This window comes from Rhinolophus sinicus, chromosome 16, assembly GCF_057876585.1.
Source record: "Rhinolophus sinicus isolate RSI-liver-muscle chromosome 16, RSI-T2T, whole genome shotgun sequence".
Taxonomy (NCBI): Eukaryota; Metazoa; Chordata; class Mammalia; order Chiroptera; family Rhinolophidae; genus Rhinolophus; species Rhinolophus sinicus.
In genome coordinates, this window is record NC_142516.1 from 183913821 (window position 1) to 183941409 (window position 27589).

Here is a 27589-nt window from a genome sequence, read left to right on the forward strand (position 1 = left end):
ACGACGAGCTCACGCTGCTGCTCCGCTGGAGAAGGGAGCAGAGAGGTGAGGCGCTGGAAGGGGTGGGGACCGCTGGGCTGACCCAGGCGGGACCAGTACGGTGTGTGCGCGCGCGTGTGCAGAGTTGAAAAGTGCAGCACGTCGGGGCAACAGGACAGAATCCAGGGCGTGCGCGGAGCCTCCCAGTGTCTTGCTCCTTTGGCTGCAGCCATGACCGAGAACTCTGACAAAGTTCCCATCGCCCTGGTGGGGCCCGACGACGTCGAGTTTTGCAGTCCCCCGGTGAGTATCGCCCGGGGTCCTCAGTCCGGCTACCGAGTTGGTCCACACGCAGGGCCCGGGCTTCGTGTGGGGGTCCGGATCCCCTATGCCGGGTCATGCATTTGTGCCACCGAATGTGGAAGGTGGGAGCAAATTGGGGCGCCCAAATGTATGTGGGGTGATGCCCACGCGTGTTCGTGTGCAGAGTACAGGATTTCCAGACGGGTGTGAAGGGGCTGATGGAAAGGAAGTCAAGAGGGGGAGTCCTGTGGCTGGTGGGGAGTGCAGATCCGTGGGGCGATGGCCATACATGGCGCAGGGTGCTTATCCGACATCCACGCCTGAGTACCAGGGACCCGTGGGAGGGAACGCGGCGAAAGGGAGCGCCTCAGGGAGCTCAGGGAAAGCTGTTCCCCAACCCCACCCCCTACTCCCTGGGAGCAGTGCAGGGAGAACCGCGGGGGACCGGCGGCACAGACGTGACATGTCCCTCTCCTGGCCCCGCCCGCAGGCGTATGCCACAGTGACCGTGAAGCCCTCCAGCCCCGCGCGGCTGCTCAGGGTCGGGGCTGTGGTCCTCATTTCGGGGGCGGTGCTGCTGCTCTTCGGGGCAATCGGGGCCTTCTACTTCTGGAAGGGGAGCGACAGTCACGTAAGTCCGGGTGTGTGGGGGTGGTGCCCTGGGCTGGGAGGTGCGCGGGGCCAGGAGGTGCGCGGGGTGGCGGGGTCCTCCCTGTCATGCACATGTTCCCCGCTAGGTGGAGCCAGAGCGCTGGTCCGCGAGGGGCCCGCTCTCTGCAACCGGCGGACCCTCCAGCCCCAACTACCGCGCTTCCTCTAGGGGCCTTCCGGGACGCTTGCCTCCTTGCATCCAACTCTACTACGCTGTTCTCTGCTCATAGGCAACTTTGTAGAAGAGCAAGTTAGGGTCTTAAGGGAAAATATTAAAACGTAGAGGAGCGGGAAAATGGAGGGATGGTTCGCGGAAAGCCCGTTCCCGCAGATCTCAGCCTTGCGCTTCCACTAAGCAGTTGTGTGACCTTGAGTAAGGCACGTCACCTCTCTGGCCTCGTTTTACCCATCCTCGGGGAAGAAATGGAAATGAACGATCTCGGAGGCCTCTCCCGGCTGAAAAAGGCTGGGAATTTAAGAACCTGGGACAAAAATAGTGGAGGAATATTTAGGGGGGGGACAAATTTGACCTTTCAGGAATTTGTGTTTGCTTGCTTTTTGCATGTGACCTATTCATTAATGCTCTTTTATCTGTTGTTCTAAAGGGAGGAAAGATGTAACTTCCTTAAAAGTGGCAAATCTCTTTAAAAATCCATTCTGGCCTAGTCACATGTGATTTAATGGTAAATGTTTTATTAACTGCCCTCCTACTTTCTTTGTATGCAACTATTTATTTTAAAGCTCTGTGGGTTCTCAAGGACTATGAAAAGTGCTTCTAACTTGACTGGGCAGAATTCCAGTGTGTTCTCTAAATACTCTGAATTTTGTTCAACATGGAAAGGGGGGCATTTTATCTTGATGACCATTGCCAGGCCTGGCATAAGCTTATTTGGACTAATGGAAAAGGATTCCATCTCCAGGGCATACAAAGGGCCGTTTCTTAATCACTACCCTCAGAGGATCTGTGACTGCTGTTTTTCCCCTTCTCTCCCTCCATGAAATTCAAAGCATGAACGAATTCCAGTACTTAGAGAAAATGGTGCTGAAAGCAATTCAACCATTTTACACATCACATCTTCTGCAGTCACTGCCTAATTTGTATTTTTAACTCAGTGCTTAATGCAGATAAGCATGCTGTTTAGCGCTGAGTCTGTTTTAGAGACTATATCAAATTTACAAGCATCGATTTGTAAGGTCAGAATTGCACAGTATTTTGTGTATATTTGAAAAGTGCCTTAATGTATTTGTATTTTAAATATGGAAGCTGGGCCAGATGCTCATATTTGAAAGCAGCAAATCTGAACATGGGAATGATTTCAAAATCTACATCTCCATTAATAGCAGGGTTTCAATTGTCATCCCTTGGGAAATTGTATGGTAGTCGAATGCAAATGCTATCTTCTAGATGACAAAACCCTCAGTGCTATAGGTCACCTGGGGATAAAAATAGCTTTGCTTTTTTTTTTTTGGTAAAGATTTTTATCATGATATATATTAAAATGAATACCACTTGGCATTTAATTATTCAAGGCAAACACAGCTAACTGACAAGCTTCTAAAAAGAGAGATTGAAAGATCATACTGAATAAACTGGGCTCCCTTTCTTCATATCTTTTACTTTCTGGTAAGATGGTTGGTTGTCTGGTTCAAGAGAGAAGTATTAAATTCTAAGAATACAGAGGAATAGTGAATCACATTTTATTGCTGACAATCAAAGTTACTGCTATTTCCTATCCAGGCAGGAGAATGAAGAACACTGTGGTAGTTTTTTTTTTTTACTCCCAAAATATTTGATGCTGATCCATATTACTTAAGTGTGAAAAACAAATCATAAAATACTAAATAAAGTAAATTTGGGACCATCTATGCAAAGCAGATGCACAGGTCTCCTTTCCCTGAATACAAATCTAAATAGCCCAAACAAAACATAATTTTAAAAAAAAGCAAACCTCTATCAAACAGAAAGATATCCCCAACCTAATGGACTACCCCCTCTTTGGGGATTATCTGTGCCCCCACTTGTCTATGTTGCTTTATGAGGAGAGCCAGTGTAACTCACCTCCTGTCCATTTCATATGGGTAAATCCCCTTAGGACAGGTTTACTCCAAGTCAGCTGGAGGACTGAGGCATCGGAGTGCTAATAATTGGGGGAAAGTGACTGGGCTCAAATATTGCGGCCATGTTTCAGCCACATTATTGTACATGGAACAAGGCATTGAAATATGGGAAATTCCCACCAGTATGAGATAACTGACAACCCTGCCCAGTGAGATAGGGGACGAGATCATTGCTTGGGGCCTTTATTCTCAGATTGATTTTTTTAAGATATTGTCCCAAACATTACATGATTCATCTTATAGAACCCAGGCTTTATTAGAAACTCATTAGCAAATATCCTTGGCTGTAAAAAGCACCACAGTGAGCAGAATTTTGGCAAATAATAAACTTCATTGTACTTGGATAGAAATAGCCTTAGGTGCCAACAGCTCCAGCGGTTTAGAGGAGATAATGTGATTACTGCTGCATCAGCCAGCCTTCTTCTGAGCTCAGAGCGCAGTACTTTGGAAATAATTTCAGACTATTTACCACCACTGCCCCAGTGGCTTCAGGAGGGCACAGACCTCTCACTGCTGCCCCCTGCAGGCTGTGCACTGCTTATAAAAGATGGATGGAAGCCACATTACAAAGGATGCGATCCCATACCTTCTTAGGGAGCTTTTGCAGAGAGGAAGGTGGTGACAGGTGATGGTGGAAGAAAGTGAAATTAAGACCACTTAATTTAAGAAATTTTCTAGTATTACAATCTTGTCTCCTTTAGACCTGCTGAGTGGAAACCGTTAATTTCTTAAATTTTGCATTGCTCTACTAGTAAAAGCTTGTGTTCAACAACCAAAAAACAGAGCCTCTTGTCACCTGAGTGAAGGACGCTTGTGCCAGCAGAACTCACATGGTGTTGTCTATCATACTCCTTTTGACAGTCATAATTAACCCATGTGAATAGTGGCTGCTCAGCAAGCACAGGGACAGAACAGTGTCTGCTTTCTAAACCTTACCTGCAGGAAACACTAGCTCAGCCAAAGAAAACAGGTTTCCCAAACTGGGGCTGATTGTAGGGACCACCTGAGATGCAAAGTGAAACTAGATTGGTGGACTCTGCTCTAGCTCCACTAAATCAGAACCCTTAGAAGTGGTTCTTAGGCTCAGGCCAGTGTGGGAGACAGTACACTGCAGGAAGGGAAGTTCACCAATGGAGAGAGGGAGGGGCACTGAGAGATGGTTGAGCTGAACCAGCACGCTGATATCGTCTGTTCCGCTGAATGAAGGCTGTGGCCTGAAAGGGTACTGGCTAGCAAAGCCATTTCTACATCTCCCCTGATTAAATAAAATCATGCCCTGTGGGTCTTGTAACAATGAGTTTTCTACAGCTAATGATCCAATAACAACAGATACTTTTTCCAGTGTTTGCCCATGTAGCAGTCATTCTTCATAATGAGGGAGAAAATCAAACTTGAATTGAATCTGAGCTCTTTGTGGCTCTGACCTACTGACCTGACACTAAGTAGCAAGCATCTTTCATCAGTTCTCATTCCTTCCCCTTTAAAGAATTTGCATATTATAGCACATGATATAGATATATACATATATATCATATATGATATAAACATATGTCTCTAAGTCAGAAAAAGAAACGGAAAGACAAGAAACCCACCTGCTACCCCACAATGTAGAGAAAGTTCTAGCAGGACACCAGCACACAGAGCAGCAGTATGTGAATTATTTTTTAAACTAGTGTACTAACAAGATGTCTAAACTAAGAAAGCACCCTGGATCATCTAATTTAGTGGTAAATGTTTTTTCAAAAAAAACTTTAATGGCAGTATTTTTCTTAAGCTTTCACTCAGAAACACAACACATAAAACAGAAGCAGAGCCGCTCTGCTCCAGTTGGAGGTAGACAGGGGAGAAAAGAGACTCATAGCCCCACCTGCTCTGCCACCCCCACCTCTGGGCCCTTCTGTGAAACCTCGGAGCTTTAGGACATAAACCATCTATGAGATCCAACTCCCAAGACACAGGGCTAAGTGGTGTGGCCACCTGTCCTCCTGATTTCTGGACCAGCACCCATCTGCAATGCCAAGTCTCCCTCCCTTCTCCCCCACACGCCTCGTAACAAAATGCCCTACAACCCCATATGCCCGTCCCGAGGAGTCATTAAAATGAGTAACTCCCATTTGGAGCTGAAACAGATGTCCACATTGACCTTCCTCTCTGTAAATGCTGCTCCGTATCAGGCAAACCCGTCCTCGCTGCAGTCCTCACTGTATACCACACTCCAGGCCCAATTTTAACCAAAAGATTTTTTTAAAAAACTTTCAAATTGAGGTCCCTCTGCAGACCTTAGTTGATAACCCAGTTAACTCTCTGCCTCGTCCATTTCCATTTATGCATCAACAGGTCTCAAGGCTGGCTGCGTAGTCGAGTTGTCCTTTAAAAAAAAAAAAAGTCTATGCCCAAGTCCCATCCTCGTAGGTGCTCATTTGATGGGGGGTTGGCGGGGGCGGGGGGTGGGGACCCAGACATGGTAGCTGGAGATTCTACTCAGATGTTTCTATACCCAGCCAGGATTTCACATCCCTGAGCATTTGAATTAGTAGCAGAGACTATCAAAGGTTTTACTATAAAGGTATGGTTTAAGAAATTGTTCTATTAAGTGATTGGTACATGGAAGGAGTCCTCGCATATAAATGTATCATACTTAAGGACGAATCAGTGTATCTCTATAAATATGAACACTACCTCATTCACTGCAGGTCTGAAGATAATTCCTGAATCGCTCTAAAAGGAAAGCGTCACTATTCTTATGTTCCCTTCCAGATTTACAATGTCCATTATACCATGAGTATCAATGGGAAATTACAAGATGGGTCAATGGAAATAGATGCTGGGAACAACTTGGAGACCTTTAAAATGGGAAGTGGAGCTGAAGAAGCAGTTGAAGTTAACGATTTCCAGAATGTAAGTATATGTCACGTGTTTAGAGAGTTTAAGCAGGCAAGCCTGGGAGACTCTGCTAGTTCAGGGCGAAGCACCATCTCACACACATCCAAACGGTAAGTGTTCTTTACCGTAGTCATAGCGCTGCATCATGCAGCAGATTCCCCCTGAGAATGGACCACTCTTTCTTTTTCTATACTTTAAAAATTAAAAAAAAAAGAAGAAGAAGGTTGAGTTCCGGTCAGGATGGCACAGTAGGTAAACACTGTGCTTACCTTCTCCCACGACCACATCAAAATTATATATAAACTACAAAACAATCCTCATTGAGAATCACATTAAATCTTCCTGAACAAAACCCCTACAACTGAGGACACACAGAAGCAGCCACTTGGAGACTGGTTAGGGGGGGTAGAGGCACAGAATGGGCTGGTCCCACACCCATGTGTGACCATTAAAAATCGGGAGGGATAGCTTGGCTGCAGAGGTTCTCCACCCCGCACCCCCCAGGCATCCCAGTGCCACACCAGGCTCCCCAGCCCAGGGTTCCAGTGCCAGGGAGAAAAGTCCCCATAATTTCCGGTGGTGAAAACCAGAAGAGATTGTGCCTGAGTGAGACGGCGGATGACTGGAGTCCCAGGGCTCCTCTTAAAGGGACCATGCACAGACTTACGGACAGAATCACTGGCTCTGAGCTCCAGCACTGAGGCAGCAGCTGGAGAGGTGACGGGGTGGGGTGGGGGTAACTAAGTTGTTTGGCTTCGGGAAGAGGGCTGGAGGGGCAGCGGCTGGAGGGGCAGCTTTCTCCCAGATGGAGCCAGACAAAATAGACTTTAAAACAATGGCTATAACAAGAGACAAAGAAGGATCTAGCAATCCCACTTCTGGGTATTTATCCAAAGAAACCCAAAATGCTACTTCAAGGGACCTGTGCATCCATATTCATTGCAGTTATTTACAATAGTCAAGATATGAAGGCAGCCTAGGTGTCCCTGAATGGATGAATGGATAAAGAAGAGGTGGTACATATATACAATAGAATATTACTCAGCCATAAAAAAGAATGAAATCTTGCCATCTGTGACAACATGGATGGACCTAGAGGGTATCGTGCTGAGTGTAGTAAGTCAGACAGTGAAAAACAAGTGTCATACAATTTCACTTACAAGTGTAATCTAAAGAACAAAATAAACAAATGAATGAAACAGAAACAAAATCATAGATACAGAGAACATTTTGATGGCTGCCAGATGGGAGGCAGTCTGGGCATGGGTGGAAAGGGGAAGGGTTTAAGAAGTACAAATTGGTTGTTACACAGTAGTCATGGGGATGAAGGGTATAGGGTAAGGAATATAGTCAATAATACTGTAGTAACTATGTATGGTGTCGGATGGGTACTAGATTTGTTGGGGTGATAGACGGGAGGGTGTTGGGGGCAGGTGAAAAAGGAGAAGGGATTAAGAAATACAAATTGGCAGTTATAAAACAGTCATGGGGATGTAAAGTACAGGGAATATAGTCAATGATGTGGTAATAACATGTACAGCTCCAGGCGGGTACTAGTCAGGGGGATCACTTCATAAATTACATAAATGTGTAACCACTACACTGTACACCTGAAGTTAATATACAATAATATTGAACATCAACTGTAATTGAAAATTTTTAAAAGAGGGGAAAAGATAAAGGGGAATAAGAGGTTTAAAGTTCCAGATATCAAACACATAAGTCTTGGGGATGTGATACACAGCCTAAGAAATATAGTCAATAATATTGTGATAGTGTGGGATGGTGTCACATGGTTGCTGGGCTTTTATCGTGGTGATCACTTCTTTAGCACAGGGAATATAATCAATAGTATGGTAATATCTATGTATAGTTCCAGGTGGGTACTGTTGAATAACTGTGATGTACACCTGAAACTAATGTAATATACGTATATTAGCTATATTTTAACAAAAATCTTAAAAAGAAAAAACACCCTGGCATTGAAAAAAATAGGTTCTTGGAACTTTGTAAATTCTTGGCAGAAAGACATGAAAACACTGTCTTTCCAAGCAGCTTTCTATAACACAGTTCAAATAAAATGCTCAAATTATCCTAGAGTGTTGCAAGGTCTTCTTTTGAACTTATGGAGAGGAGGGAAATTTTAATGGCCTCATAGTTTCGTCAACAACAGATAGGACCTATTTACATACTTTTCTCAATTTTTTAGGTTTCCCATTTAATCTAGAAAATTAGCATTCTAGAAATCCCTGTTATGTCATATGTTTTCTGACTATGGCCTATTACAGATAACACATTTTAGTCTCCTTTGAAAAGGACAAACATTTTTGTTTTAAAAAATTCAATTTACAGGCGATTTGAGACATTAAGCTATGTATCAGCACTTATGTGTCACTCCAGCCCAACTTTTCTGTTGGCCAACATAAGTATCTTATTCTCTTTCATGTTCCAAATTGAAAACCAGGCAACACTATTTTTACTCTCCTGTTAAATCCATAGCTGGAGCAGGTGAGGCTTCATAATGAAAAAAAAAAAGGCTCTTGAAAATAATGTCTCTTCTGATAGTTTATTGGCCTATAAACATCTCATCGACCAACCGGTCTTCCTCTGATCGATCAGAAAAACTAGAGCTGCTTTTCATTTGAATGAAAGAACTCCCCTTGTTGATACCAAAACACTTCACAATCCTTTTGAATAGCAAACATGCCCACATCAGAGCCCTGGTGATGTTAGACATGATTTGATGCTGGAGAAGCAGGGCCCTGTTCAGGGTGGGGTCTGCCCTGGGGACAGGTGTGCCCAGTGGCACCTCGTGTAGTCAGAGCTTTGCAAACGGCTCTCGTCAGCTCGTCAGCACATGAGGATAATTTCCCTGGACCTATTAAAGGCTTTTACTACAAGCGCTGACAAAGGAGAAGCATTTTGCTTTGTACTGCTCAGTATAAAATGATAAAATGTGACTTCCCCACATACATCATTCAATCCAGAACAGTATGCAAAGGTCGTTACACAGATGATTAAGAAAAGCTCCATCTCTCTCAAGATGTGCATGTATCAGGAATATACTTTTCAAACATTTTAATCCCAAACCTATATATCTGTTTTATAATCCTTTGGTTCTAAAAGTGGTATTGATTATGTTTTGTTCTCCTAGGCCAACAGGGCCACAAATATTTTATGAACTGATCAATTCTCTTTGATAGCTTCCACATTTCTTTCAGTCAGAACTGGTGAGTAGAGCATTGTTTTTTTGATGGATAGAATCTGTTATGCGTTTAAACAAGCCTGGACTTTCAAAACCACATGAATCAGCCAGTATGGTACCTGCATAATTACTTTCTTCTAGATTTTAAACCATCGGTCAAATTCAAGAAGCATTTATTGGGGGATACTGTGTGCAAGGGATGGTATTAAGCATGGGGCATGCAAAGATAGATGAGAAGGCTGGCACCGGCCCCTCCCTCACGGACCTTCCAGCCCAGTCCAGGAAGCTCAGGTCACCTGGGAAAGGTGTCACAACAGAGCTGTGAACGGAGTGGACACAGTCACTGCCCATTAGGGGGCTGGAGCAGGTTTTATAGAGCGGATGACAGTGGAATCATGTCTGCAAGAATGATTAGGATTTCAACTGGCAGAGAAGTAGGGGCAGGGCTTTTCAGGCCCAGGGAAGAACACGGAATAGAAATTCACAGGCCTGTTCTGGAGCTCTACGGAGCCCAGTGTGGCTGAAGGTGAGAAAGGGGTGTCGATGGGGATGCAGGTGGGGCCAGGTAAGGAGAGGTTCTGAACTGTAAGTGAACAGTCTCCCCTGCTAACCCAGAACCCCGCCAAGATTTCAGCAGAACCGATGATAAAAGAACTTTCTGAGAGGGAAGAGCACTGAACAAAGGGATCCAGACTCTACACTGTTAAAGAAAAAGTGATTCAGGAACTTATGCAAGTGGAGGGAGCTACTGCAGTGGGGTTTGGTAGTAGAGGGGAGAGACTGGGCTCAACCCTGAATACAGTAAGTAAAAATGGGGATTTAGAGCCAAGGAGCAGCAGGCTGGGGTGTTGGTGGATGGAAAATTACTGAGAGAAAAAGTAGTTCTTTGCTAAGTGACCTAACAGGATTTTTGCTGAAGGCAGCCAGGGTGATCAGATATGGGAGGGAGGTCAGACTAGGGCTAGCTCAGCGGGATTCTTGCTAAAATTGGAATAAGGGGACCAAGACAGAGCCCACGGTTGGGGCCTAGTCAAAAAGAGGACTCAGAGCAGCTGACCAGAGCTAAGTCAAGGAGGCTTTTGCCCTGAAAAATGCAAAAGCCCGATTTGTCTCAGCCAGTTCTCTCAGGGCTAATGACGTATGTAACAAAAATCCTGGTTAGGAACTAAGATAGAATAAACTGGTGCGTATATATGGGTATTCACTCTACAATCCTTTTAACTTTGTGTATATTTCAATTTTTTTATTTGAAAAGGTAGAGGGGGAGAACAGGATAGCATAACCTACATGGTAGGTAGGTTATTGATTTGAAAAATCAATATGGCCCCCAAGTATAACAGAAAGGAAAAATAAAATGAAAGTCATATCTTTGCTTCGATAGTTGGATCGCTGTCAGTGCCAGAGCCGAAAATGCAGACAGACCTAAATGTGTGTTGGCAAATTAAATGCCAGGTAATGTTTTCAGTGAACAAAAGTACCACTTCCTGTCCATTTTCATAGTAATTCCACTCCTAGGAAATTCATTGCACATTAAAGCTATGCCAGAAATCACTCTGTGTTTATGTGTAAAGCGATGTTAGCTTCTAGGCAGATACTTCCAATCAGGTTTTCACCCAGGACCCAGGGCAGTTGGTCCTTCAGGGCCTCCCCAGGCTCACTGGTCAGACCAGCATCCCTGGGTCCTGCCCACTAACAGCCAGCAGAGCTGCCCATCTTTGTGACAACAAAAAACTCCCTCGAAGATTTCTGTGGTGCCCCCTTGGGGGGAGGGCCCCTTGCTCTCTGGGAACTTCAGGTTTAAGCCACAGAAATAGACGAGATCCCCTAGAAAGAAAAAAATGTGCAGCTAAAATGAGATTACTGGACTCTTGATAAAGAATGTTAGGTCATTATTGAATGTCAATTATAATTGTATATATATATAGTCACGGGACATGGAGTACAGCATAAGAAACAGAGTCAATGGAATTGTAACAGTTATATACAATGTCAGAGGGGTAACAGATTGGGGGAGCGGGGTTATCACTTTGTGAGGGGTGTAAGTGTCTATTACATACATTGTTTTGTACACCTGAAACTAATTTTTTTAAAAAAGAGTGTTAGGTCAGGGACTCTTCACTCATTATTTTTGTTAGCAAATTTCTTTATTATTACCAGCTTCTAAGGCCTTTTTTGTTTGCAAAAACCAAAGGTGTGCTTGTCTTTCTTGTGCTTTTTCTTTCCCTCAGTTTAATCTCTTATATCTGGCTGCTTGATGTAGATTTGTAGCTAGACAAGGTGGTTAATATGGGTGAATTCCTTCCCACAGAACCCACCCCCGGGGGTTTCAGTTCTCTCTGCAGTGTGCAGACTGTAAGAATGAACTCAATTCTGGATTCACAGTCCAGGCTGTGAACTGTTCAATAGAATCAGCTCTCTCCTGTGGGGATATGGTAATGGTTATATGGCAGTTCCTCCCCTGCATCTCACATTCAGAAGGTAGGAGGGTTTGAAGAGAACATACCACATAGTGGGGGCAGTAATCTCCCTTCCCTGCCTTCTGTTTTTCAAACCATGAGCTCTAGATTTACACCCAGAATAAGAGCAGCAGACCTTCAGGAGATAGGACAATCATTCTCAAAATGTGTTTCCTAAGCCACCACCAGCAGCATCTCCTAAGAACTTGTTGAAAGGGCCAAGTTTAGAGTTCGGTGAAGATGGCGCAGTGGGTGAATGCTGTGCTTACCTTCTCTCACAACCACATCTGGATTACAGCTGAGCTGAGGAACCGCCATTATTGGGAATTGCCTGAGGTCTGGCTGAGCTGAAGCCCTACAACTATGGATGTGCTGAGGAAGCCACTGGAGGCTGGTGTGAGGGGCAGACATGAAAAGGGCTGCTCCCACACCCACGTCGTGTGACTATTAAAAACCAGGAGGGATAGAAGTGAGGGATCCCAGCCCCTCCCCAGCCTGGGTTGCAGTGCTAGGGAGCGAAGTCCCCATGGTTTCTGGTTATGAAAATCAGCCGAGATTGTGGCAGAGTGACAGAAGGCAGCTTGAATCCCAGCCGCTCCTCTTAAAGGGACTGAGCAAGGACTTACCCAGTGACCATATCACTGGCTCTGAGCTCCAGCAATAAGATGGGCGGCTGGAGAAGCAGCAGGGATATATGGTGGGGAACTAAGTTGTCTGGCTTTGGAACAGGAGCTGGAGGGGTAGCTTTCTCCTGGACAGAGAAGCTGTCAGAGGCCATTTTTCTTTATTGAGCCCTCCCTCCCCAGTGTGGTCACAATATCTCAGTCTCCATCAAGCTGACTAACGATGGTTATTTGCCACATCCTGGTGACTCTGAGATCCCACCACGCCCAAGTTTCAGGCATATCCAAGCTGCTTCCAGTGGCTTTTTCATACAAACCTCCTGCCTTGGTTCATGCTGTAGACTTTCCTAGGGTCTGCCAAAGGATTGTGGAACCCAAACAAGCAGAATCTGGCTTGAGCATGTCCTGTACCTCTGGCTGAGCAGCCCTAAGCCTGGTCCTAGCAGCAGCCAGCCCCAGTTCGTAGCTTGGCCTCTCGAGGCACCTCCAAGAACAGCACAGGTAGCGGCCATCTGCAGATTGCTTTGTGGCTTCTGCCTGTGGCCCCAGGTGGGGCACAGGCTGCTCCTGAACTTGACCTGTAGTGGATCCCCTCCCAGGAGGCCCTGGGGCTGGTGCCCCCAGTGGCCAGCTTTGAAACGAGCTAGAGCATCACCTAGCCACCTCCAAGGGGCACAACCTAGTGGCAGACTGGGCAGGCACCAAAGTCCTGCTGAGGCAGATCCTGCTCTGTAGAGTCAGCCTCTGCACCACAGCTCCTCCACAGTAGTCAAGGCCAGTCTTCACAACCAGTGAGCCCTAGGGTCAATCCCTCCCATTGATGTGCAAACAGCAACCAAGCCTCAACTACAAGAGAAGAGCACACAAAACCCACATAAGGGATATACCTGGAGTGCACGGCTCAGGTGACCAGGAAGACTGAGCCCCAGAGGACACCTACTATATAAGAACACTCTACTAAGACCAGGAGGCATAGCAGCCCTACCTAATATATAGAAACAAACACAGGGAGGCAGCCAAAATGGGGAGACAAAGAAACATGTCCCCAAGAAAACAGAACAAAGCTCCAGAAAAAGAACTAAACAAAATGGAGACAAGCAATCTACCAGATGCAGAGTTCAAGACACTGGTTATAAGGATGCTCAGTGATCTCAGGGAGAACTTCAACAAAGAGGTAGGAAACATAAAAATGGAGAGGGAAAACAAAAAATAACTAGTCAGAAACAAAGAATACAAAAATGGAAATGAAGACTACATTACAGGGAATCAACAGTAGATTAGATGAAGCAGAGGATTGAATCAGTTATTTAGAAGATAAGGTAGTAGAAAACACCCAATAAGAACAGCAAAAAGAAAAAGAATCCCCCAAAATGAGGCCAGTTTAAGGGGCCTCTGGGACAACATCAAGCATACCAACATCAACATGATTGGGGTACCAGAAGGAGAAGAGAGAGAGCAAGGAATTGAAAATGTATTTGAAGAAATAATGATGGAAAACTTTTTTAATCTGGCAAAAGAAACAGACATACAAGCCCAGGAAGCACAGAGAGTGCCAAACAAGATGAACTCAAAGAGGCCCACACCAAGATACATCATAATTAAAATGCCAAAGATTAAAGACAAAGAGGGAATCTTAAAAGCAACAAGAGAAAAGCAGTTTGTTACTTACAAGGGAGCTCCCATAAGACTATCAGCTGATTTCTTAACAGAAACTTTGTAGGCCAGAAGAGATTGGCAGCAAATATTCAAAGTGATGAAAAGCAAGGACCTACAACCAAGATGACTCTACTCAGCTAAGCTATCACTTAGAATTGAAGGACAGATATAGAGCTTCCCAGACAAGAAAAACTGAAGGAGTTCCTCTCCACCAAACCAGTATTACAATGGATCTTAGAGACAAAAAAAAAAAAAAAAAAAAAAAGTGAATAAAATGGCAATAACTACATACCTATCAAGAATTACTTTAAATGTAAATGGAGTAAACGTTCCAATCAAAAGATAGGGTGGCTGAATGGATAAGAAAACAAGATCCTTACATATGCTGCCTACAAGAGACTTCAGATTGAAAGACACAACACACAGACTGAAAGTAAAGGGATGGAAAAAGATATTTCATGAAAATGGAAACAAACAAACAAACAAAACATCTGGGGTACCAATACTTGTGCCAGAAAAAAAGACTTTAAAACAAAAACTATAACAAGAGACTAAGAAGGATCGAATAATCACACTTTTGGGTATTTATCCAAAGAAACCCAAAATGCTACTTCGAGGGGAACTGTGCATCCACATTCATTGCAGTATTATTTACAATAGCCAAGATATGAAGGCAGCCTGGGTGTCCCTGAATGGATAAAAGAAGAGGTGGTACATATATACAGGGGACTATTACTGAGCTGTGAAAAGAGGAATGAAATCTTGCCATCTGCAACAACATGGATAGACCCAGAGGATATTGTGCTGAGTGTAGTAAGTTAGACAGTGAAAGACAAGTACCATATGGTTTCACTCATGAGTGGAATCTGAAGAACAAAATAAACAACGAAACAGAAACAAACTCATAGATACAGAGAACATTTGGGGATAGGTGAAAAAGGGGAAAGGATTAAGAAGTAAAAATTGGTGGTTACACAGTAGTCATGGGGATGTAGGATATAGCATAAGGAATATAGTCAATAATATTGTGATAACTATGTATGCTGTCAGATGGGTACTAGATTTATCAGGGTGATAGATGGGAGGGGGTTAGGGGCAGGGTGAAAAAGGTGAAGGGATTAAGTTACAAAATAGTCATGGGGATGTAAAGCATAGAGAACACAGTCAATAATATGGTAACAACTATTTATAGTGTCAGATGGGTACTAGACTAGTCAGGGGGATCACTTCGTAAATTATATCTGTCCAACCACTATGCTGTACACCTGAAACTAATATAAATTAATATTCAATGTCAACTCCAATTGAAAAACGGGGTCAAAAGATAAAGAATAAAACTTTCAAAGTTTCAAGTATAAAACAAATACGTCTTGGGGAATAATGTACAGCATAGAAAATATAGTCAATAATATTGTGACAGCGTGGTACGGTGCCAGATGGTTGCTGGACATACGGTGATCACTTCTTTAGCATAGGGAATATAATCAATAATATGGTAATAACTGTATATGCCAGGTGGGTATTGTTGAATAAGTGTGATGTAACCTGAAACTAGTATAATATTGTATGTTAGCTATATTTTAATTATTTTTAAAATAATAGCCACGTACTTGGATGCTAATAAAATCCTTTTTATTTGATAACAGTACAAAAAAAGAAAAAAAACACAGAAGGAGAAGTGCCAAGTTTAGTCCCCACTCCAGACCTACTGAGTCAGAAATTCTGCAGTGGGGCCCATCACTCTGTGGTTCCTTTAATAAGTCCTGGTGATTTTGATGCAAGGGAAAGTTTGTGAGCCACTGGTACATAAGAAAGTAGGGTCCAAAGGCTGTTCAAGATGCTGTATCAAATTACCATGGACCGGTTGACTTATAAGCAACAGAAATTTATTTCTCACGGTTCTGGAGGCTGGGAAGTCCAACGTAAGGCACTGGCAGATTCAGTGTCTGGTGAGGTCCCACTTCCTACTTCACAGATGGCCATCCTCTCACTGTGTCCTCACATGGAGAATGGGCGAGTGAGCTCTCTGGGGTCACTTTTATAAGGGCACTAATCTCATTCATTAAGAGTCTGACTTAATCATTTCCCAAAGGCCTCACCTCCAAATACCATCATCAAGAGGGGTTAGGTTTCAACATATGATTTGCAAGGGGACAAAAGCATTGTCTATCACCAGCTGTTTCAGTCCTTTAAAGACTTTGTTACCCTGAGCAAGTTCCTCTCTCACTACACTGTGGGTCCCCAACCTTGGCTGCATGCTACGAACACATGGGGAGCTTTTAAGCACACCAGTGTCTGGGTACCACCGGAGGTCAATCAAATGGGAATCTCTGGGGAGAGGCCCGGGAATCTGTTTTTAAATTCTCTCCAGGTGATTTTGGTGGAGTCAGGAACCTCTGCAGTAAGCCTGGAGTTTCCCCTCTGTCAAGCGGGGGAACCATCTCTCAGGGTGGGAGGTGATACTGGGAGAAATGAAATGTGTCATATACATGTCATGGCCAATTGGGCCGCAAGCAGCTTTAGGAAGAACGAGCCTTTCATCCTCTGTTCTCTAGCCTGTCACCCACCAGGTTTTGTAGGGCTCCTGGCTCTGAGATTATACGTGGTGTAACTTTCCATGAATATCATCAAGTGTGACTTACATTCAACTTCATTTAAGACGGCTGAATCCTTAGCCAGGACCCCTGGATTTCTAAACGCTTTTCTTCCTCCACTCCTTAGCACTGACGCTGGAATAAGTTCTGAGTCTTCCCGACATTTGTCTCAATTCAACAGAAGATTGACAAGTTGAGATGTTTGGTGTGTTGATGTCTACGTTATGGTGGCATAAAATCTGTGGACCTTTAATACTGCTTTGGCTACTCACTAGTCACGAAGTGAGCCAGCAGGGTGACAGCAAACACTCCGGGGACAGATCGCACTGCTGTGCCTGAGGGGCTGTGAGGGCAGAGTCAGTACCGAGCTGTCAGCCAGGACTGCGGCCTTGCAGCGAAGGGTTCCTTGGAGGCTGGCGCCCAGGCAGACGGAGGAGACACTGTTTATGGCACAGGAGACAACTCATCCAAGTCCTTAGATAAGGTCTAGGAGCAAGGTTCAGCTCCTGGTGTTGTAGAAAGCTTTCCTATTTACTCTGGGCTTTGTAATTTAGGAAAAATATGAATTTATGGAATTAATTGGACCAACATCTTTTGAAAACCTTTGTGGGATCAGCAAAAAGCAGCTCATAATTGAGATGACATCTCAGGGAGCTACCTACCATACAGGCACTGAGACATAAGTGCCAAAAGAGGGGTGAAGCGGCTGGGGGGAGGGGGACCTACAGGAAGTCAGAGGGAATGGAGGCCCCTTAGCTGGGATGGTCAGAGAGAGCAGCACAGAGGTGGCCTTTCATCCAAGCTGGAGGGACAGATGCAGCAATTAACATACTGTGTGTCAGCACCTCTCCCCACCACACTAACGTACCACGCCATCATTCCTATCTCCACTTGGCTTTATTTTCCTCCGTAGCACTAAACACCACCTGACGCTATCTCTATTTTTTATTTTTAGTAAAGTTAAGCTGAAAGTTAACCTCCATGAGGGCAAAGATTCCATCTGTTTTGTTCATCTCCATACCCAGTAACAGGACCAGTGCCTGGCTTGCAGTAGACACTCAGTACATTGCGTACGTGGATGCATGGCTGGATGAACATTTATTTCCTTTTCTAGGGCATCACAGGAATCCGTTTTGCTGGAGGAGAGAAGTGCTACATCAAAGCACAAGTGAAGGCTCGGGTTCCTGAGGTGGGCGCCATGACCAAACAGAGCATCGCCTCCGAACTGGTAGGTACCCGCAGGCTCCAGGCAGCAAGAGGGTCTGGCAGACGCTGTGTGAAGGCACAACCCTTTCTGTGTCCAGTTCCTGGGTAGGTTCCAGACCAGAACCTAAATTCTAGTTCTTCTCTGCCAAAGGAATTGTGCTATTTTAGTCTTACTGGTTGATTCCAAGTGATGTTTCTTACATGATGTAGCATATTTAAAAGTTTTGGGAGATCGTATCTTAAAGTGCATCAAGGGGCTTGGTCTCACATGGCCCTGATTTGCCCGATGATAAGGGACTGTCTGATCAATGATTAAGACAATATTTAGGACTTCACGTGATAGAATCTTCATCAGAGGGGAGTCAGGGGACTTCTAGCCACAGTTCCACTCAGTGTTGGAATTCCTCCTGCAAATCCCCTCCAGCCGATCACTCAGCCTCTGCTGGAAAGCAGCGACAGGGTTTCTGTGTCAGACAACTGCACGGGACGTACGGTGTTTCCCTGAAAATAAGACCTAGCTGGAAAATCAGCTCTAATGCGTCTTTTGGAGCAAAAATTCTTATAAGATCCAGTATGTTATAATATACCCGGTTTTATATTAAAATAAGACTGGGCCTTCTATTAATTTTTGCTCCAAAAGACGCTTTAGAGCTGATGGTCTGGCTAGGTCTTATTTTCAGGGAAACACGGTAGTTCTGACCCGTTTGCCCTGAACTGAGCTGAGACGGCTCCCCCTACAATTTCTTCCCGTTGGTGCAAGTTCAGCCCAGCGAAGCTACTCAATATATGTCAAATTCATTTTGTGTCACACTTGTGAGTTTTCAAAAACATAATTCTTCCCTTTATTTTTATTAACTTGCCTTTGAACTTGATTTTATAAACATTTGAGAACTGCACAGAGAGTTCTAAAGACACATTTGATACTTTAGGGCTTGCAAAGTATTCACATTCATTGTTGTCTTCCATGTGAGTTGTGGTAGGGTCTGGTGGCAAGAAAACGGACTTTGGAGTCAGAAAAATGTAGATTCAAATCCACCTCTGACACTGGCCATGGATGCGGCTTCAGTTTTATCATCTACAAATTGAGGGTCTGCCTACTGTCCCCAGGGCCCTAGAACCTTCTGGATAATGACTAGATGGCTGCTGCTCTAATTAGTAATTTCATTATGATCACCTTTGGTCCTGCCAGTCTCCCTGAGGGAGGTGCAGCCAGCATCAGCTCCCTCGAGGCACAAGAGGAAAACTAAGGGTAAGCAAAGGTGCCTAGAAACTGCCTGACTGTTTGCCCTCCTAGGAGCAGCAGCGGGAGGTATCTCAAAACACAAAAGGAAACAAAAGCTACAAACAACCAACCTGTGAGTTGTTCAAGCTCACCAGGGTGTCCTCCGTGTCCTCTTCTACTGCCAGTTTCCCCCACCTTCCTCCTGCGAGATGCTTTCCAGGCCTTCAATGCTACAGGCAGGCTCCTCTACGCTGTTCTAGTAGGTTCTTTGGGACTGGGCCGTTCAGATGGAAGGCCATGCACTCAATGTGAACTCGGGAGGACAGAGCCTAACGGTGAGGTCCAAGGAGGTTAAACCGCCTCGGATCTGACCCTTGAACTTCTCTTATTGCATGACCTTTTTTGGGGGGTCATAGCACTCGTTTGTTAAGAAGCCTCTGGTGAACTATAATCCTTGACACTGTCCCCATGAAGTGGACCTAGAACCAGTTCCCCTTCCTCCCTGCCTTCCAAAAAGAACCAACTCCCCAACCACAGCTGACTGAGATCGAATCATAAGTTGACAGTGCATTTTCTGGGTTTTTGAAAAACACTTTTTCTGGTTTTTAAAGACAAGACTTCGTCATTGTATAAAATTTGGTAAATACATAAAAGAATAGAGAAGAAATTCTCCACAATTACATAACCCACAGATAGCTAATATGAATGTTTTGGTAAATTTTCTTGTGTGTGTGATATTCTTTTCATAATTGAAGCGATACTGTTATACATTCTTATGATTTTCACTTAGCTTTAGTTCTTTTAACGTGGATTACAATGGATGTATTCTGTCATCATAATTTTTTTATCATATAATTTCTAAAGTTTCTTCTTCTTGAACACGCAGGTTAGCTTCCATTTTTCAACAATTCAAATAATTCAAGATCATGTGTTTTGAATACAGAAATAATTCCCTGTGGTGAATATTTTTGTATGTCAATATTTGTCGGCATCTGATTCTTTTCTCAGGTCATAGAAGTGAATTCTTTTTCTTGTGTTTTAATTGTTTATCTTGAGCATGGTGGACAAAACCCAATTCAGACAATATGTGTGTGTATGCATTTGGAACGTGTTTGGCCGTCAGTAGCAGAAAACTACACTTAGAGCAACTTCAGCAAATAAGGATTTGCTTTTCTCCTCAGTAAGCAATGTGGCGGCTACAGGCATTGGCTCGGTGACCAGAAACTGTTGTTTTGGCCTTGCCTTCCAGTTCCAAACATCAACCATCCCTTCAAGTAAGGAAGTCAGGGAGAGGCTGAGCAATGCCAACCATGACTTCCCTTCAAGTCAGGAGAAGCTTGGATCTCCTTGTCTAGAACTGGTCACACGGGCACCCATAGCTGCTGGCGAGCCTGAGAAAGCATGTCTCTCTCCTGGACCGGGCTCCTGCTGCCTCAAACACAAGCAGGATTGTGTTGCAAGGAGAGGGCGGGAGGAAGGAGGTTGAGCAGCAAACCGGAAGGATGTGCCAGAGGTTGATTTCACATTCCTAGCTTGTAGGACGCATGTATATGCATTATTCCTGTAAGTCCCACTGTCCCCACACATTCTAGATTATGATGGGGTAGATTTATGCACTGCTTGCTCTTATCAATTTTTCATCAGTTTTGTATAACTTTGAAAAGCGACTATACCCAAAGAGCATTCATTTCCTGGATGGAGCCACTTAATTTCAGGTAAATAACTGGATTACCTGGCTGCTAGCTTCCTCCAGTAACTTTTAAGTTGTTTTCATGCAGCCATAAGCCTGAGGGAGAAAGCATAAATGAAGTACTGCTTTTAGCTAAAAATAAAGAGAACGCATTTTAATTTCTCCAGCCTACTGCCAACTAATAAATACATGAAAGCAACAACCTGGCACAATAAATTTGTCTCCCGGGTTATAAAACCATTCTCAGCATTTCGCTGTAGAAGAAAACCCAGGGTTTCGCTCTGAAATCTCAGTGGTGTGCTTGATGTGAGGAACATCTGAAATACGTTTTGTTCGAGCTGGGAGATGTAGAAATGGTTGATGTTAAATACTACTTTGAACTGAAGACATTAAAGAACCAATCACTTGCTTTTTCCATTGTTGTTCAGTACAAAAAAAACCCAAAGGATTTTCACTTCAAACGGAGGGTTCCTCTATCCTTTGTAGGATTCCAGGGCCGTTCAATTACTTCTCCTCAAAAAAACATCTTTGATCAAAAACATCAGATTAACCTAAATCTCAAAGTTGGTATCAAGTAATTTTCACTTCCACTCAGGACACTCATGGGCATACATTCCAGCGATCCAAAGGCAGGACGACGTGAGGAGGGTACTGAGGATTGTGAAGAGCTACAAAGAGAAGAGATTAGAACCCTAAAGTGTGTGTGTGTGGGGGTGTGGGGGGGCCAACACACACACACACACACACACACACACACACACACACACACACACTGAATTTTCATTAAGTTTTCACCCACGTGAATCTTAACACGCAGCACATCCCACCGTCTTTGCTCAGTGCATTTCACTTTCACTCACTTACAGGAAGGCAAGATCATGCCGGTTAAGTATGAAGAAAATTCTCTTATCTGGGTGGCTGTAGACCAGCCCGTGAAGGATAACAGCTTCTTGAGTTCTAAAGTCATAGAACTTTGTGGCAACCTCCCCATTTTCTGGCTGAAACCGACATATCCAAAAGGTAACATTTTCAATTCTCCTCATGCTGCTTGGGAGTCTCTCCTTGTTCCTGTGAGGTTTCTGCCAGGCCCTCCCTCCACAGGCCTGAGCGTGGAAGAAGGAAGATAAGTCAGATACAGGGCAGTGTCCCAGGAACTGGCATGAGAGCCGAGCGAAGGGAAATGAGCCGGGAATGGTACAGGGCAAGGAGGGAGCAGCGGGTCGACAGGAAGCAGGTCAGGGAGTCACAACACCTGCATCGCAGGCCCGCTCTGCCCCTTAATCTCAGCTGCTCGCACTTTCCGATTTTACTTTTTTTTTTTTTTTATTATTCCTAAGTCATAGAGTCAAGGGACTAAGGAGGTGTCATACCACTGAATCTTTATTATGTTCAAATCTAGAATTATGGGACAGCCAAAAGCAGCTGTGGGCACAGGCTGAAATTCTTCAAGTTCAAGGCTCAAGCATCAGTTTCCAAGTTCGGTGAAAATCAATGGAGGTGCCCTGGGGTTCAGAGCTCCGTTGGCGCACACCTGCCAGCTGTTTCCAGGTGGTGCAGGGCAGGTGAACCCTGGGTCAGGCTCCTTCCCCTCAGTTTCCCGTCCTCAGGGGTACTCTCACCCCACTGGCCTCCCAACGGCTCACTTTGTAGCTGCTTCAGTGTGGGAAATAGGCCTTTCTCCCAGCACAGCTGACAAAGGCTGTGCTTTCTGAAGGATTTTACGGAACACCGAGCGAGAGCAGCATGGAAATAAAAAAATAAAAACACAGGCATCAAACCACCAGGCCTGGGCAGGGGATGGGCAGTTACTGTTTAACGTGTGCAGAGTTTCATTTTCACCAGATGAAAAAATGTTCTGGAGACTGATGGTTGCATAGCAAGCAATGGTGACTGTACTTTATGCCACATAGTTAAGATGGTAAATTTTATGTATATTTTATTACCATAATTTGTTTTAAAAATCTCCCCAGGCAGAGCAAGTCCAGACTTCTGATTCTGCCAGGGCTGACTTATCCCCACTGTTCACAAGTCTTATTCTATCCCAGAGCTTGGACCAGATGGTTACTTTCTAGCCCAGGCAAGGCAAATAGGATTCAATTTATGAGCCACTGGCCGTGGCTGCCTGGGAAAATGGGTTAAGGATCCTGAGGCCACAAGCAGGCTCAGTAAGGAAGACTGTGAGCGGCAGGGGGCTGCCGAGTGGACCCCTGCTTTTGCCATCCCGCTCTTGCCCCGTGGGGGGCCGCAACGCACAATTCTCTGGCCACTTGCCAAGTTCTTGCTCAGTTCCCCACTGCCCCCACCTGGAACAGGTCTTTCTGCTTCCCACCACCCAGAACTACTCAATCCAACACCCTGTCACACCTTTTCTGGTCAAGGACAAAAGTATCTGTCTCTGCTGCCATGTGGAGCTCTCCCAGAAATGTCACCTGGGCCCTCCTTGCCAGGGAGGCTAGGGAAATGAGAGGTATTTCACTTTCTCGGCCCCTGGAGTAGAGGCAGGAAAAGAAACAAGGGGACTGAGAATGGATTTTGTCAGCTACCTTACAATGTCTGCCTCAATTAGGGCTATAAAATCAAATTCTGTTGATCTGTATGCTTAACTAGTAACACCAGACCCTAAAACCCGCTTTATTATTCCAAAATTCATCGGTACAAATTTAAATAGTATCTAGTCATCTCTGTGTTTGGGTGTCCTTCACCCCGATAAACACAGAGCTTCCTTAATTATCCAAATAAAGGAATTAACATGCAGCCTTTTTTGCAGAAATCCAGAGACAAAGAAGAGAGTTGGTGACACAAATTGTGACAAGCACCACAAGAAGACCACACAGCGGACCACGGAGCAACCCGGGCCCTGGAAGGCTGGGGAACAAGACCAGACCCAGTGTGCAGGAGGACGCGGACGCCGCCACCGCCGACGCTTACAACGTGCGTACTGGGGTCTGCCTGCCGCGCTCGGGCCAGCGCGCTGAGCACATGCTCAAGTGCTGGGCTTTCTACTGGAGGTTTCCAATGGGCACGTAGTATTCAACTGAGACTTTTACTCAGTATTTTTTAAAAACTTCTTTGTTTGCTGCAAGGTTTATAAATGTGACTGAAAGTGCTTAAGCACTGCCTCTGCAGCGTAAAATCCTGACTGGCTGTAACCCTTATTCAGAGTTCTTTCCTGGGTTCTCCTTCTCTTGACTCACAGGCAAATCCATAAAGACAAATTCGTATCAGGAACTTATTTTAAAATGTTGCCAAGAGTGTGCCCTGGGGGCATGGTACAGAATGAAAGCCCTCCCTTTCCTTCCTCCTTTACGTCCACTTTATTCATCCATTCAGCAGACACTTGAGAAGCTGCTGGCCGGCCCTGTACACACACGCACAGTAACGTCCGCCCTCAGGGGTCCTCAGTCAGGTCTGCAGACAGACTGTCACAGACAAGACACTTAAGACGGGAACACTGAACTGCTGTTTGTACGGGTGACACTAACGTGCTGAAAACTTCTCAAACCTTCCGCGAAATATTCTTTATCGTTACTATACTTTGCTGGGGATCAAAGTAGAAAAAGAAGTATTGATTTGTTACTAGTGTTTAAAATGAAAAAGTAACATGTGCATAAGTTTTTAAAAACAGTGTAAGAGTATGCAATGAAGTGTGTCCCCTCCATCTGACATCATTCCCAGGGCAGCCTATTGGTATTTGCCCAGTTTCTCTACATGAGTGCACACACCCACACACACACAATTTTGACAAAGAGCATACACAACTCCTGAACCTTTTCTGCCATGACACTATTTTGAAGCATTCTCTCCATCGCCTATACAGATCTACCGCCTTTCCTTCATTTTAAGGTCCACATATTACACTTGTGGATAGGTGTGCAGAAATTTAACTAGTTCTGCTTTGGTGGCCATGTAAATAACTTCCCTGTCTTTTGCTGTTGCAAATGCTGTTAATAGTATACGAGCTTGAACACACGTGCCACAGGGGGTTATGGGAAGGTGACAACCAGTTAACGCAGGTGAAGCTCTTAGCACAGGGCTTGGCATGAACTCGCTCAGTGTTAGCTAGTAGTCTCATTAGACCTCTTGTACACACGAGGGAATGTATCTGTAGCATAAATACTGACTTTGGGGTCTGCTGCGTCAAGGTGGATGGGAAGTGTGCATTTTAATGGAGGATACTAAATTGTCTTCTGAGGACTTATACCAGCTCCATGTCTTCAAATAGTAATGAAAGGACTCATTTCTTATCAAACTTTAAAAATTTTACCAGTCTTGTGGATGTAAAATTTATCTCCTAGTTGTTTTATCTTGCCTGTCTTTATGTATAAGGTCGGGCATCTTTTCATACACAGATAAGCCATTTGTGGGTTTTTTCTTATGTAAGCTCTTCAGGTCTACACTGTCTCATGTCTAGTTTATCATTTTAGACTAATAATTTTAGAAAGATTTAGAGCAAAAAGTATTTAAATAACCCAAGGCTTATCAGAATATTCACGATACCAAGGTACTTACTCCATTCCTTAAAGCTCAAAGAATAAAAAGGGAAATAAAATCTGAATGGGTGAACAGAAAATTTAATAGTGTATTTCCCAGGTAACTGGGCTAGCTGAACCTGATTCTAGGGACGAGGCATCAGCCCCTTTACACACGGCCAGGATTCTTTCATCTGCCTTGAATCCTGCCTTGAGTGAACCATATTCTTTTAAAAACTGCATTTACATCAATTTTCCCCTTTATTTCATGTTCACCTTTAAGCAGAAAGACCTCCTCATGATCTGTCCTTCATATATTTCTTTAAAAAAGTATCTTAGAGCAACAACCTGAGATTTGCTCCCAATGTTTTAAACCTAACAAGGCTTTGTTGAACCCTCAGATAAAGAAATACCTCAATCAACAGGCTTTTGACTACCTCTGCCCCTGAAGAGTCAATTATTAATGAGGTGTTACTCTTTTTGTTACCCCAGATGAACCTATTTTAAGAGATAAACAAAAAAAAAGAGGGGGGCCGGGGAATCTGAAAAATATAAAAACATGAGTGTAACACAATAAATACAGTGATGACAAACATTGAACACAGGCTGTATCAGAGAACTGTTAATTTTGTTATTTTGTTAGGTGTGATAATAGCAGTATGGTTGTATAGGAAAGTATTCTTATTCTAGAGGAACATTCTAAAGTATTTATGGGACAAATGTCACAATGCCTTCAATTCTCTTTGAATTCACTTCAGAATTTAAAATGCTTCAGAAAAAAAAAATTTGACAAAAATTAGCAATTGTCAAATCTAGATGATGTTCAGTACACAATTTTTTTCACTTTCCATTATGTTTGAAATTTTCATAATAAAAACGCCACCTCCCACCCCACCCCCACCCCCCAAAGACAAGACTTCATACTGGAGAAGGTGACGCTCACTCTGCTCAAGGCTGTTGGGCTGCATCTGCCTACGATCAGCTACCTCGGGGAAAGGGCTTAAACTGAACAGAGGATTTCCTTTAAGGGCTTCTGGGCAATGCAATTCAATGCCATATTAAAGAGGATACAGAAATTATACCCCTAGATAGTCATAAAAAGGGAAGCCAGATGTGTACATTTGACAGGGGGTAAGTTCCTTCCAGTTCTGTGATCTCTCCAGCAGTTAAAAACGCAGAGTTTGTAGGTGATTTTTACTTCCAGATGATTTTGTGTAACGATGACACAGAGACACTAGAAGGTAAAGTTTAAGGTCTTGAAGTTTCACACATTACAGGGTGCCTTTTCCTGAGCAACACAGGCCCTTACGTTGAAATGAAGGCAGGAGCTGAATGACTCAACAGTTTCCAGGCAGCACAAGTCGCCACCTGCCAGCCTAGATCAATGAGCTTCACAATGTGCTCCCGAGTCCTGGGAGCCATCACAGCAAGAAGACACCAGTGTCCCACTGACTTAAAATTAGCAGTGACAGAAATGCTTTTGTCTCATGCTTCCTTTTTGTTTTCCTATTTAAAACAAGACAAGTCACTACTGAGTGGTACCCATAGCTCATTTTACAGCATGGAGAAACTTCACCATAACATAAAAAAAACCTTCTTGCCAGTGACAGATTAGGTAGGTGGAAGTTCCTCGATGTTAGGAGGAATTCTCCCAACTCCTTGCAGAAAAGTATGCTGGTTTCTTGTAGCAGTCAGACATTCAGGATCTTAGTTTAAAATAATGTGTGTGTTACCAACTTCTCGTTATGAAGAAAACACAAATAATTCTCTTTTGTCACAGCAGCAGGATGAGGGAACCATGACATTCGACCCTAGACTGGATCACGAAGGAACCTGCTGTATAGAATGTAGGCGGGGCTACACCCAGTGTGAGAAGATCTGTGAACCCCTGGGGGGCTTTAACCCATGGCCCTATCATTATCAAGGCTGCCGTACGGTCTGCAGAATCATCATGCCCTGTGCCTGGTGGGTAGCCCGCATTCTGGCCATGGTGTGAAACCACTTCAGGTACCAGGTGCTGGAAAGAATGAACTCAAGAGACAACCAAAGTATGAAGAATCTTGATGCTGAAGGGACCGAAAAGTATTTAATACTCAGTCTGAGTGACATTCTTTAAGACACTTTTAACAGAATATTTCTCAGTTGCTTTATAGAACTTTATCCAGCATGTGGAAATGTACTGAAAGGGTAGTCGAAAGATACTGTAATAATCCTTTTACTACTTGCTATTTTTCATTTGCTTTGTTGATAAATCCTGCTTACACAACTCACTTCCCAAGCTATTTTGAAATAAACATGAAAAATTATTCACAATTTGTCAAAGATCTCAATTGTACACTTGAATTCCTTTTAGTCAAGTCACTAATTAAGTTGTTCTGTTATTTGCACAGAATTCCTCAACTGTTCTTAACCTTTATTGTTCTTCCCTGCCTTGCAAATGTATTCCCAGAGTTTCCAGATAAAAACACAAACAGGAAAGGAACACAGGCCATACAATGGAATCTGAGTAAACATACACCTCAGTGGGGTAGGCA

The 27589-nt window shown here is 44.0% G+C and overlaps 1 protein-coding gene across 2 annotated transcripts; it reads left to right on the forward strand.

Annotated features, from left to right (window-relative positions):
- Positions 1-27379, forward strand: CNMD (chondromodulin). Of its 2 annotated transcripts, none has more exons than XM_019755290.3 (7): positions 1-282; positions 773-913; positions 5809-5949; positions 17583-17696; positions 21453-21606; positions 23354-23517; positions 26836-27379. In XM_019755290.3, exons 1-7 carry the CDS (start codon positions 211-213, stop codon positions 27049-27051), a joined length of 1002 nt encoding a protein of 333 aa, XP_019610849.3. In that variant the 5' UTR covers positions 1-210; the 3' UTR covers positions 27052-27379. The 2 variants fall into 2 exon arrangements, with proteins under 2 accessions (XP_019610849.3, XP_019610850.3); XM_019755291.3 differs by having other exon boundaries at positions 5-282; positions 26839-27379.
- The last annotated feature ends 210 nt before the right edge of the window (positions 27380-27589 follow it).